Source organism: Melanaphis sacchari, unplaced genomic scaffold (genome assembly GCF_002803265.2).
Source record: "Melanaphis sacchari strain LSU unplaced genomic scaffold, SCAv2.0 Contig11_pilon_pilon, whole genome shotgun sequence".
Lineage (NCBI taxonomy): Eukaryota > Metazoa > Arthropoda > Insecta > Hemiptera > Aphididae > Melanaphis > Melanaphis sacchari.
The window spans coordinates 107909-123144 of record NW_020270469.1 but is presented as its reverse complement, the minus strand read 5'-3'; the positions used below and the strand labels follow the sequence as shown (position 1 = coordinate 123144).

Sequence of the window (15236 nt, the reverse complement as noted above, 5' to 3'; positions counted from 1 at the left end):
GTTTTATTGTATACAACATTATCTGAAGTGGCGTCCGTGAGGAGGGATGAAGAGGGATTGTAGACCTTACTTAAAACTTAAGCGAATTATCCCGCACGTACAATATAGATTAACTGGCCAATATAATGCACCAATATAACAATATATTTGAAAAAAAAAGTATTCTCAAATTATTTTGGTACAGATTTGTTAAACGCAAATTAATAGTTAGTATTTTCATTATATAACCTTCAATAAGCTGCTGCACTAGTCCACATATTTATTAAAAATTACAATATTATATTCTTCGTACCTACCGTAATTGTTATCAAAATATTCGTGGACGTTTTCCTTAATAATAATATAATAAAATATTTTTCTTTGGTTTTTTTTTTATTATTTAGATGAATTTTTGTGCACGAAATTACATAAACATGATATACAATGAGTATATATGTATTATTATTTGAAAAAAAAAATGTTTTTATCTAAAGCTAATTTTATTGTTGTGCTCTTAATTTCATGAATAATCACATACGAATTTTAAAAAAATACGAAATATAACAATTTAATAACCTTATATAGGTAAGTAAACTTTAAATAAAATTACTTTAAGATAATATACTATTCTAAACTTTAGTACTAAATTTTAATCAGAAAAATCTTAGAATACTTTAATTATATAAACACAATTTACAACAATACGTTTTTTTCAGTATTTGACTTTTTGTAAATACAAAAGTTAGTTACAAATAATTATAGAATATATTGTTGCGAACTCCAATTAAATGTGGTTTAAATGATGGAGTTTAACGCAGTTAAATGAATAATTTCTAAGTATTTATGTTTATTAAAATGTAACCAATTCCAAAATAAATAATAATAAGTACAATATGTAATGTGGCAGTAGACAGAGAGGTATTGCTTCAAGCTCTGTGATGTCGCGTTTGACAAAACTTTATCAATCTAAAAATCAGTGCTCCTAGGATAGAGTGCTTATCTCTACTATAATTATCGCAAATGACCATATATGATCTGCTATCAATCTCTTAAACTTAATATCTATCTCACGGATTCACAATCTGGATTTCCCTTTAAGGACATCCTGCGTGTCACTGTAAGCCAAATGCAAAACACACTATTCCAGTTTATATTAAATAACACAATAAAATAATAAAATTATTATTCTATGCCCACTCTTAAGTTAAAATATCTTGTTGGCCTATGGGTTTAATCGTTTTTATGTTCTAAAGTATGGGTTTGCTATGTGGTTGTTATGTATATGTACATATATTATATACAATGTACTTAAATATACTAATATAGTTGAAACATTAGAGATAATGAAAATTATCTGATAACAAATATTAAATTTACAAAATATAATTTACATAATGTTTAATTTTTGATCGACCCGATAAAACTAATTTGAAACTAGGAAACTCATTTTCAAATAAAATTAGAATAACTTATTTTAATCTATAAAAAAAAATTAAACAAATTACATTATATTATTATTACAATAATATCAAGATCCATAATTCTTTGTCAGATTAGAAAATATTATTATTGTCAATTTAGATAAGATTTTAATTTTAAAAATTTACAAACATATCAAAATATTCCAACAAAACCGTTTAACTTATACAAATGAAAATTATAATGTATTTTTTATGTAAATATAACAACATTTTTGTTTAATAAATAAAAAGTAATCCTGATTAAAAATGTAAACATAAATTTTTTTTTTTTTCTAGGTGTGTTAAAGTTTTTGAAAATGTTTTTGTCTCACATAACTCGTAATCATTATACAAAACAATATTTTCAACAAAAAAAAAAATGATATTTTTTACAATATTATTTGTCGTTATTATATTTTTATTTATTTTATTTATTCATACAAAAGCTAAAATGTTTTATTTTAAAGCAGAATGTTTTTTCCATTATCCTTAAATTAAAATATGGTATTTCGGACGAATAGAGTTTAATCTTTGTATTACATAATTATTTTAAGTTTATATACTTAGAATGTAGTGGCACTACGTTACCTCAGAAAATGAAATCGGTCGCCACTAAAATACAGCCACACAGCAGGGTGAAACAATTCTCACTTGACGTTCGCACAGGAATTTTATGACTTATTATGATGAGATTGATTACTGTAGACCCCACCGATTTAAAAGTCTGAACTCCATGGGGCATATTGTGTAACACTCGTGGAGTCGCTTATAATTTTATTTATAAGATTTTTACAACGCTTATTTAAAAATCAATGATTTGGCGTTCATTCGAGACGTGCGATCACGTGGTTCGTACCTATAAAAACTGAAGAACGACGGGATATTCATGTGAATAATGGTAATGCTAATCATAAGATAAATAATTGTTACACGGAATCGTTTAATGAGATGAAAAGAAAAAAATTATGGGTAAATGAAAGGAAGGTAGAAAATTGTTTAAATTTAAATAAGAAAAAACTACCACTGGGCCAATATTAAATTATATTATTATTTTAAATTTATTTGGTGACTATAACATGTAAGATTGAAAAACTCGGTATGTAAATGCATACATTTTGGTTTCGAAATGTATATTATACTTATTTTATAGTTATAAAATGTTAGAATCAATATCATAATATGTTTTTGACAGTTTTGTAAGTAAATAATAAATTTAATTCAAACAAATACTGCACGATAATTTTGATTTTCAAATGTTGCAAAATAAAATAAAATAAAAATAATTTGATTTTTTTATAGTTTGGATTTATCTTAAACCAATTTAATACTTGAATAGAGTGGTTCTGTTTTTTAAAAATAATGATGTGATAACTGATAATATTTATTTTATATTCAGCAATAGGTACTAGTCACTTGTAATTTAATTCAAAAGCAATTACATTTAAATAGATTTATGTATAGAATGTCGTTAATGTTTTATAAGCAGTTATGTTTTTAATTACAAATATTTTTTTTATTATTTTTAATGTACAAAAGTATATATTATATTATTTAAACTTTAATATTAATCATTGAAGTAATTTATGAAATTGTTTAATCTACTTTAAAATTTGTCTCATAAATAGTACAGTAGATTAAAATCTTCTGATAATAAATTAAAATACTTTGCTGTACAATAAAGAAACGTATCTGCGAACATATTTACTTTTCATTACTTAATGTGTGTTAAATCAGATATCACCAAATCGATCTTTTCAGTCAACTATTTTTGTCAATTAAATTTATTTTGTTACTATGAAAAAAAATATTTCTACAAATAATTATCTTAATTATCTGAGTTTTTTATTTTTAGTTTTTGAAAATCTTAAGAATATAGTTATTAAAGCCAAGTTTGTCGTCGTGGCGTTAGACAATTTAACTATAAATTATTCAGTGTAATTGTATGAAAATAAACGACGCTGACGTTAGTTATTTATCGTTAATCTTTTTTTTTTTTTCAAGAACTTATCCGGCGATATGGACTCGCAACTGAGATGGATTCATCAACTGCTCACGGCCGAACAACAATTCGTGCTATGTTTGCAATTCGGTATAGGGAGGTATCTATTGCCACTGGCCGAACGCAAAGATATACTCAAATCTAAAGAACATGCGGCTCTATTTCAAAACGTTCAAGAGGTACCTATGCATAATAAATATTATTTTATTTTACATTTTTTTAACTATGATTTACTTACATAAATGGCATTAAATTGCAATATTGTTATCTTTTTACTTAGAAAGTAACTACGGAACTATATAAAACAGGCTCTCGAGTTTTTTTTTCACGTGTCATAATATAACAATATAATTTATAGTTATACGTATTGTTCATCAGTCTCGTATCACTATAACGACATAAAACTAAGTTATTTAGAATGATAAATCGGTTGGAGTTTGAATTTATTCTTGAATTGTTTTTTTTCATAAGAACCATAAAATAATTAATTTAATTTAACCATCTGAACAAGAATGTAAGATTTACAAGCTAATAAGTATCTATAACAATAATTTATTTATTAGTTTTTTCTACAAATAGGTAATTTTTTTTTTTTTTTAAATCAATAATACTTTAAATATAACATAAATGCAAATTGTAGGCATTGAAAATAAACAATAACTAGCCAAATTTTTGAATTTTGATTCACAATGAGTGATAATATACACCCCCAAATAAAATTACTTTCAACTCGAATCGCTTCAATCATATACATTCAAATGTAAGAAATATAAAAATGTCACCAATTATTAATATTACGGTATTGTTAAACTCAACATATAGATTTTATACACTCTTACGTTTAAAATGTTTACAATCATATTACTATTATACACAATATGAACTTATAATACAATAACTGCAATATCGAGTCGTCCATTTAAGGGGGTATTCTAGATATGCCAAGGGAATATCACCCTCCCTCGAGAATTTCTGGCATACTGCCTCCGGGAATATATGATATTATAATTTTTAATACTAATTGTTGTTTCGCGCACGCAGCTGCTGCGCACTACTGAAGACACCCTGGAGCGTATAATCGACAACGATTGGAAAATGTTGGCACGAAACACATGCAAAACATACGTGAAGAAAATCGATCAGATCAATGGAGCATATTACAAATACTGCAAGGGTATCATTCATGCGGATTGCGTGCTTGTCGAAAAAATACGAAATTCAAATTTTCTGGAATTGATTAAAGACCCACCCATACCCGACCGTAGGCCGGATTTGATCACGTTCATTCACAAACCATTAGAGGTAAGTACCTACGTACTTGATCCCTACTTACTTTATACATATTACCCGTGTGTATTATATATTATATGATCGATGGTTACGTATAAAAATAACAATAATACTTACCCATATCTCTAACGTATAAAATACATTAAATTAAAAATATATATTCAAATAAAACACGGTAGCATTGTTTTAAAATTACATTGAAAATATGATATAATTATACTATCCGTAAAAACAAAATTTACAGTATGTATTTACGTAAAATTAAGCTTTAATATTGCAAATTTAAGAATAAACAATGTTTCTTAAATTAGATAAGAAAAATAATCAAGAAATTTTCCATACACACGTGTTAATATTATTATCATAAATTATGTACTAAGTTGTTTTATATAAATACTTAAGCATTATATATTATAAAGCATGTTAAAAACTATATACGTGAAGACCGTGAAGTAGTTGTGTAGAACTTGATGTCATAATATTACATACTCTTTGTTTTGTGTTATGTGGTTTTCAGCATTACAGAAACATATTAAAATGTATGCAACTCATTCAGATCAATACTGAACACGATGACGAAGGTTTCGAAGCGTTATCACATATAGTCCATGAAATGCAGGTAAGATTATAATAAATAATTTCATCTATTATCCATTATACAATGTAATCTATCTAGGTATTACGTTTAATTTTTTTATCTTCATTTTTTGGCAGTTTGACATCACAATTTATTACGTAGGTCGGTGGGAAAACAACAATTTTCTAGAACTAATATTTTGTTATATAATATAGATATAACTAAGATCCTTCATAAGATTTATATATATATTATTTTAGACGTTTTCAGTGACCTTATCATATAACTTATAATTTTAAAACGAGATTTTGTCTTACGTAATACGTTCACAGAATACTAAAGGAATTTTAAATTTTAAGCAGAGATGCAACCTCTCAGTCTTTTACCTAAACTAAGTCACTAGTAATATTAATATCGAAGCTTAGAAATTTTGAAGGTAAATTAATATTATAATTTCGTAGTGTAGTAAGAAAGCAATTTTCAAAATTTTTATTTTAAAGGGTTTAAATTGGCAAAAATCAAAATTTTACGTAAAATTGTATACCTATATACATTGATGAGTAACCGCTTTTAAACCATGAACCTCTAGCTTAAATTTTTAGGCTCTTTTTCACTTAGAAAATTGTATGTGGCATGCTCCAAAGCTACTATGCCCACAAATTTAATAATTTTAACAGCAAATGGAAATACATAAAATGTAGTGTATAGATAAGTTTTATGATAACATTTTTGCCATAAATTATTATTTCTTACTATATTTCTATTAAAATTTTGCAAAGCCGCGTCGGGTAACTCGCTAGTACTACATCATATACTATTAATATAAGACTACAAACTATAATATATCCTGTAATATTTATAAATACTCTTTATAACTCTTTATGGTACTACAAATGTAGTACTACGACGAAAAAATGATGTATTTTAAGCGAGGTTAGGTTAGATTAGTATTTTAAATTATTTACAAAACTTCTTAACTTAATATTTTATATTTATTTTTAGGGGTGAAAAGATTAATTATTGAAATAATGATTGACTTAAATCGAATATTCTTTGTGGTTAAAAACCATATGCTAAAAATAGAGTATTGTTCATAAAATTGTTTTGACATTATATTTTGTAATTATTAATATGATGAAAACAAAATAGAAATTTTTTTGGAAAAACGTCTCTTCGTTTAATAAACAATGCTTCGAGGATGTTTATATAATTAATAACAGTTAGTTTCAATTTGACTCATAACATTATAATATATATAGGGTCATACTTCTTCGCTGTGAACGGTGTTATCAGATTTCTGTATAGACCTTGATGACGTCAACCAAAACCTTTAAACTTCATAATAAATAATAATACTTTTGTACAATGTTAACATTGATTTAATATGTACCTATTTAGGCAACATATCGATTCATAACTGTGGAATCCGGTTTAATGGAACCGGAAGTGGATGGGAAGCCTTTGCTGTCGCTCAATGATTTAGAAGCCCGTTTAGTATTTACTAGGTGCAAGGTCAGTACATCTACCACTGTAATGACAATGACATTATTAAATTATCATCATCACAAAATGTGGAGCAAGGCTCTTAAATATAATATCATATTTTTGATATTTTTGACAATAACAAAAATTGTTTCGATTTTTACTAGCCTTTTACATTAAACACGTCAGACCGCCACTGGATATTCGCCGGCGACCTGAGCCGCGTAGAAGGACGATCTGTCAGATCGTACTGGGCGCTGTTGTTCTCCGATATTTTATTGTTTACCAAAGTTAGCAGAGACCGCGTGTTATTTGTCACTGACGAACCATTGCCATTAACCTCAATTGCTCAAACACAGTTCTCCGTAAAGAAAAAAGGTAAGTACTTTTTTTTTTAAATTTTTAAATCAAATCTATTTGTTTTTATTATGACTTAATAAATGAATACTCGTATATTTACAAACATAAACCTCATAATATCACCTATAACCAAAGATTGTCCTATGTCCATCTAGATATTAGTAGATAGATAAATTTATACTTTTAGATAAATGATGCATTCAATATTTAAAAAAAAAAAATATTATGCCTTTAGATACTAGATATATTTTTTCAAATACTAATAATTACACTTTAATTAAAAATATAAAAATAATACCATAGTTAAAATTTAAAATGTATGGTATGATCGATTATTATATCAAGTGTTACCTTTATTTTTAATACAGTTAAAGATATCTACCTAATAAAAAAAAAAATATACTTATGTACAGACTATAGGCTATATATATTATTTTGACTATTATAGTATTATATATAGTTATCTGTATTCAATGATATGATTTTTTTGCAGTTTTATAAAAAATGTATGCTGTAAGTACACTGCAAATCAAAACAATTATTTAAAAAAGTTACAATATGTTTATTTAAATATATATAGTAGGGTTTCATACAGTACGTCTCCGAACAAGATATGGGAAAGAAATTATTAGGATTATCGATTTGTTCGGATTACCTATGACTTAAAAAAAATTAATTTTCTTGCAATTTAAATTTTAAAATTTATTTTTATTTATACAGTATTAATTCATAAAAATTTATTTTTAAAAAACACAATGAATATAATCAAAATCATTATAATTATTTATATATAGCCAGTTAATATATATATATGAATTATGATACACCTACATGTGTGTATTATAGTTAGCGATGCAGTGATTTCCAAATCCGTTTGAATTAACGAAATCCGAATACAATATATACATATTATATTTATCTTCATTTTTATAAAAAATCTAAAAAAAAAGAAGATACAAGATAAAATATGTACAAATGTATGCTAGGTGAATAGTTAATGCAGCATAGAGCAATGTTTTTAATAAAATACACTTTCCTTTATTATATTAAATAGTACAATGTTGTAACAATTTCTGTTTCACGGGGAAAGTTTTTTTTTATTTGTTAGGGGAAAAAATAATACATATTATTACTCTAAATCGTTGACGTTTCGTGTGTAAGCTACGAGTGGTATGTGTAGGTATAATTATACACATTTTTAAGCCCCGTGTTTTTTGTCGTTTCAGATACAGAATTCCGGTTGGTAATTAACAGTGGATCGGACACGTCATCGTGTCACAGTAGTCCGGCCATGACCGGATGTAGCCCTTTGTTTGCCGATCTATCCGGTACTCTTTCAAGACTACCTAAAAATAAAGGAAGAGTGATTGTGCTCCGAGCACCCAAAGCTGAACTGAAAGCTGTGTGGCAAAATCTCATTCAGAGACAAATGTAAGTGACTCGTGCAACATTTAAGACCGTTGGAAAATAATTGAATAATTGAGATTTAATATTGTGTGATACCCATTACCCATACTAGTTTTGTTACGCAAAACTGGAACAACCAGTACTCGAGTTGAAAGTTTTAAGACCGTATGTCTAGTAATGCCATTGGTCATTACTCATTACTTATTACAAAATTGAATAATTATAGGTCAATCAATGATAATATTCAAATGTGTACTATATAATATAATAAAATAAAACATATTAATATAATGTCTTTCTAATTCGACCAAAAGATACCATAAAAGTTAAATAAAATCATTTCATTAAAGTATAGAAAATACTTACATGCTTTATTATTAATTCTTAAGTATGTCATGTACCTATACTATAATAACATTGAAAAAAAAACATTTTTATGTTTGAAGGTTTTCAACAAGTTAGCAATTTTTAGTACCTCTTCTGATGTAATGAATAATCATTATTAAAGTTAACGAGCTTGAATTACACCGGTATGGTTAATGGGATAAGAGGGGATGAAAAATCGAGAAAAATTTTTTTTTAACACCTTTAGTTTCTAAAGAATACTGATTATTAGCACTTCAACTATGATGTAATATCATACATATATTTATATGAAAATAAATCTATAAGTCAATCATAGACTACTAAACCAACTCTCTCCCCTTCTCTCATCAACCTTCAACACTAAAACTACTTATTCTTCTATACACCATTCAGAATAATTATAATTAAGACGGAAATTTTAATATTTTAAAAAAAAATACCTCTTACTGAGCAAAACTTAAAAAAAACCCTTAAAAGATATTTTTAGAAGAATGATAAAAAATTACTTAACAAATTTATATTAATAATTTTAAAATCCACGCGATTCGTTGCTATCATTATTGATGCCCGTCGTAATTAAAACGATTTATTTATAAGTACATGTATAATCCTATACATTATTATATATATTATCTAACTACCTACGCATGACTAAAATTTCATTTATCGCACCGTAGTACAGCCACTGCCGCTTTGTCAGGTACAAAAAGATATTTATAAATAGATTAAATTTTTAATTGATGAGCTATCTTAGTATTTAAATTAGAAGCTATTTAAAAAAAATAAATAAATAAGTAAAAACATATGTGATAATAATAGTAGTCAATACAAAATAAATAAATATAAAAAAAAAAATGCAAAATAAAATTTTCATTTTTAAGTCCTTTGGCTTATATATCGAACAAACGTTGTGCTTAAAGAGCAATGTTTTGGGACATTCAGAAAAAAAAATGCATTTTGTATTCAAATACCATTAATTGATATTATGATAATCATATATCGATACAATAATTTAAATAATTGTATATTTATTTAATATCACGTACGATATTGTTATCGCGTAAAACGATGCCTAAATTTATCATTTTTTTTTTTTTGTGTTTTACAGACTGACGCTGGACAAAAACGCATTCGTGCTGGACGGTAAGTGTAGGGGACCGTCGTCGTCGGAACCACTGGACTCGCCGGACGATCTGTTGGCCAACTCGCTGGCCACGCTGGACGACGACGTCTACGCGGACAGGCTAAAGGTACAGTGTAAGCTCTCGCTAAGCAACCCGACCACGCCCACCGGCACCGAGTCCGATGACTGTTATCCTGTCCGTCCGCCGTCCTGAGATTCGGTTTCCCGGCCGAATAGATGCTGCAGCCCCACGAGGTTCTAGATAGCACTATTGCTGCCGTTCGGGCCCAAAAACGACGGAGGGGGGTCCCTTAAATGTGCGAAAAATGAGCTTCTCATTGATCGCATACAACATACGTTTATACTTGCAAACCTATTTATTTATCACTATTTTTATTAAGGCTGTTGGAGCAGAAAATTCGGAATATTGGCAGTTTATTGATTATTTTGTGAATACATATTTGTGTGAGAGATCTAAATTATAAAATAACCTAATATAGTGCAGTTTACTAGTGAAAACTACTAGAGAAAAGATTTCTTTAAATACTACATGCTGTGGTCCTACTTAAATTTTTTCAAAATATTTGTATTCATTAACCTTTAAACTAGGTACATAGGAATACAATTTTACGTTTAAAACTTATTATTACGTGTGACAAAATATATTTTCATTTTTTTAACGATAATCTTAAAATTACTATGATATTTAAGAATTATTAAATTAAAAAAAAATCAATATTTAAATATTTTTCCTACATAATTTAGAAAAGAAGTTAATAATTTCATGCATACATTCAAAACTGTAATTGGATGTTGGGAAATACATAAACTTGTTCAATATCACGAAAAATATAGGGTGCTCCAACAACCTTAAATAATATGTAATGTAATTTTAGTTCTCGATCGGCAGGCCTCATAGTATAATATAAGATATAACGCGTACACGTGGTGCCGATACGAACAAGATAGTGCCAAAAGCTTCGATCGTTCGATATACGAATTTTTTCGATATTTTTAATAAATTATTATCAAAATTGGTTAGTTTATTTCATAAATATAGTAGTTCTTAAAAAGAGACCATTGATTGTCAATGAACTATATTTTTAATACATTTCTAAATTTAAATTAATAAATGGTTAGAAAATAATTAATGATAAACCATACGTTATGGTATAAATTAATTAACTGAAATTAGCATTGACGACCATTTATCGATCCGATCATATCTTCTATTCACTGGGTGCACAATAATTCGAAAAGCATAATATTGTGCGGTAAGTAGATACTATTTCGACGAGACTGCAATTTTCCTGTATAATAACGATAGTGTGGACGGACATATTTTAAATATACAGTTGGGGTACACCTTAACAAATTATTTTTTACTTAGAAATGAGAATGCTATAATATTATGTTGTCCATTATTATAAAATGCTAAACGTATTAAACCTATAGCTTCCCCGTACGACGAACGTGCTATATACAATTACATAGTTTTCATCCTTCTAAATAGCAGAGTTATAATATTATACGTAACCTATATATTTTATTGTATATTAATGCATGTTGTATTAATTATATTGTTCAGTGGCGTATCTGAAGCTCAGCCAAAAAAAGCAACTATCATTTTTTTTTCCAATCAGCTTCTCGAATTTAGCAATATATCATATTCATTTTTACACCATACCATTATAGCTTCCTAACTTGTCGATTTAACGAAAATTTAGTTTTTTTGTTTTTTTATTATTTATTAATATATTTATATGTAAGCTGACATTATCATACATAGATTCAATAACTATTACAAATACTTGAAATAGACCAAAGCCCAACCTCACACCCACCAACAGCTCAAATACACCACTGTAAATATATTGAACCTATAAAAAATAATTTCATACACATACTATAATATAGAACGGCAGCAGTAATAATATTAATATTAAATGTATAGTTGTTGGCACTGCAATGTGTATTTTGAATATCCGTAATCATTTAATATTCGGCTTAGAAATATTACTATTATATTATTTGAATATCGTAGTGGCTTTGCCAGTTTATCTAGTCGCCGTTTAGAGTACCAATTTAGAGCACAGGGCACCAGCATCTATTTGACGCCGGTAACTGGCGGATCGTAACATGATAAAATCACTCATATAACATTTGTATACATGCATTATGACTAATGTATATTTTGTAAGTTTAATTACTGAGTAGTTGTAAATCGATAATGTTATTTAAACATCGAATTCGATACGTTTATTAACGTATATAATAATAATACATGCATATATTATATGGTTATAAGTACACATTCTATAAAACTGTAGAGCGTAAATGATAAATGATAATACTACATGGGCGTGTAGCGCTCTACACATTCGTTTTTAGAGTAATATTTATAGACGCATTACTTTGATATGACGCCTATAATGGTATCTGGTACTGCCTATCATTATAAGGTTTTTTTTTTTATGTAAAACTTAATACTAGCAAATAGAATTTCGTTTTGACGCGTTTTGTGAACTGTTCCTTCCTTAAGAATATTTAAATTCTATAGTGTATATAATCATAAAATATAATTACTATATAAGTATTCTTATATTTATTTAAAATTATTTTTCTTTATAATATTTTAATATTAAAAAATAGATATATTGATAATTATATATATTACAAATTAAGTAGTCCACTGTTCATAAATGTCATATATATACGTACTAAACTTTTAACTAAAATGTTTTGTATAGTGTAAATGTTTCCGTCCCGAAAGTTTTGAAAAACTTGTCTATATGATGGATTTGTATTTGTCAACATATCGTTTTTAATAGTAAATTATCTTTGTAGTTAAATTTAAATTTTAAATACTTGTACATAATTGTAATGAATAAAAATGTTTTCAAACAATGAATATGATCAATTTTTTTCACATATTTAGTACTATTTAAACGGTAAACAGCACAATAATTATTATTATTTTCATTATGCACTCATTATCTCGATAAGTATTAATGTTTTTGGATCTATTTTTCTCACAAAAAATCAATATTTTTATTTTTTATTTATTGAATTTTTCTGAAAGATTAAGAATAAAAAAATTAAAAGTGTATGCATCATTCATAATAGTTAGATACTTAAAAAAGTTAAAACATTTTTTTTTCAAAAATACTGTTTAAGAATGACTTCAAATTATGTAAAAAAAATCAAGAAAATATTGCAAAAAACATCAACGCTTTTTGAGATAATGAGGATCAACCTGTTTTTAATAATATGTCATATTATTTCATCGCCGCACAGCTGCAGACCATCCGTTTTGGTCTTGCGCACAAAGTGAATTCTAAAACCACCATTTTTTACCGTTTGGATAGTAGCTGGATCATTTTTCTTCTTTACAGCCATTTCTACAGCAACCTCGCAGAAGAATGCGTACAATAACAAACAATGGTTTTATGTTAAGGGAAAAACTAATGTACAATGCATGTATACAAAAAAATTTTAAAAAAATCGTGTTTTTAAACGATTTCTTGAATACGAGAATGTGCAGATGTGTTTTTTACCTGTAATTGTTATTAAAAGCATGTACACACATTCATGCTTGATTATTTTATGTATTTCATTTGAACAAAACTTTTTGTTGATATAATATTATAAAGTGTGATGTTAAGCAGAGCTATAAATATATATACATATAATGCTGCACCAGATATACGCGTGCATCGTGACCTAAATCGATTTTTTTTTTAATTCAAAGCACGACGGTTTAATTATTAATACCACCAGTTGATATAGCTTTGATTCTGCACTCATTGTTTTTGTTTTTATTAAATAAAATTTTTCCAAAGTTGAGACAAACCTCACAACTAGTACAGTATACTTGGGTTAAACTGTATAAAAAGAAATTATAATAAACCTGCGCGCATTTTCAAAGTTTCTTATATCGTTTTTAAATATTATAATTTTATTCTAACTTTATTTTATAGTATACACACTAAATTATAGGTTTTGCAAAAATGTATGTGTGCAAGGTTAAGTTAGGTTATTTGTTTGCAAATATATAACTATCAAATTTAGCTTTTCAAATAAAACTAATTAATACGGTTATAATTTGACGATTGCTAGTTTTTAATTTTTTTCTTCTGTATTTTTTATTCCGCTTTTTGTTTATGCTGGGCTGATTCAATTGATATGTTTTAAAAATATTGAGTCGTAATCTAAAACAATTCGGGACATCGAGCTAGATTAAATATTTTATATCCTTAATTAAGCACCCTAAAAATCTAATACATGTATAGTTTTGCTTGTGAATGTCAACAGTACGTATAATGCGTAATATACACAAAAAAACGATGGTGCACGCATCAGTGTGAGCTATTTTCTTATCAAAATACGCATCGCATCACGCAAGTCGTTTATATATTCATCTTACTACGAGTACTAGGTAAATACCGATCATAATATTATACTTACAACGCTATAATGTGAAGCTTCAAAAAGTCGAGAGTATTATGTTTTACTGTTAAACGCTTACAATTGTATATCGCCATGGACCATAATCTGTAGGTCCTATAATATAGTATACACAATATCATAACAGATTAATTTATAATAATACGATTAGATGTTATGTAAATTAACCAATTGAAAACATGCTTACATGTCAATAATAAAAGTATTTTTTATATTTTTTGTATTTAAATATTATTCTAAACACTTCAAAAAAATATTTAAACCATACCTGTTAATACCTGTTTTCTTTATTTAGATTTTAGATTTTGAGTGAACGATGAACATTATGATTTTACAATGACGTTTGAAGTGTTTTTGTTTCCGAAAACACTTTTTATAAAAGCAAAAAATGGTTCAATTTTTAACTTAAACTTTTTATCAGATAGGAAAGTGAATCTAATCAGAGCTTATGAAAATCAAAATTAAAAAATTTTAAGAAAAAACTTGAGATTTTACGCAAAACCAACTTTTAAAAAAATCGATTTTCTCATTATGTATGGTATTCAAAAACAAATAACCGTAAATATTTGGAATTTTCACCAAATAATGAAATGTTGACTAACTTTTAACTATTCATAGATATTATCGATTTTTTTTCTATAAATATCATTAAAAAAATTGTTTAGTTTGGTCAAAAAACTTGGAAAATTAATACAAAGTTCCTTATACATAACACTGTTATAAAAA

General features: G+C 26.8%; 1 protein-coding gene across 3 annotated transcripts in view; it reads left to right on the top strand.

The window, feature by feature from the left end:
- The window catches only part of LOC112604377, a 53849-nt gene that overhangs the window by 32097 nt on the left and 6516 nt on the right, over nucleotides 1–15236 (top strand). For all 3 annotated transcript variants that reach the window (XM_025353389.1, XM_025353390.1, XM_025353388.1), the window contains 7 exons: nucleotides 3441–3617; nucleotides 4480–4740; nucleotides 5246–5347; nucleotides 6704–6817; nucleotides 6955–7165; nucleotides 8374–8578; nucleotides 10029–10170. In XM_025353389.1, the coding sequence (XP_025209174.1) occupies nucleotides 3441–3617; nucleotides 4480–4740; nucleotides 5246–5347; nucleotides 6704–6817; nucleotides 6955–7165; nucleotides 8374–8578; nucleotides 10029–10170 (1212 nt within the window). The remainder of the gene's footprint in view (nucleotides 1–3440; nucleotides 3618–4479; nucleotides 4741–5245; nucleotides 5348–6703; nucleotides 6818–6954; nucleotides 7166–8373; nucleotides 8579–10028; nucleotides 10171–15236) is intronic.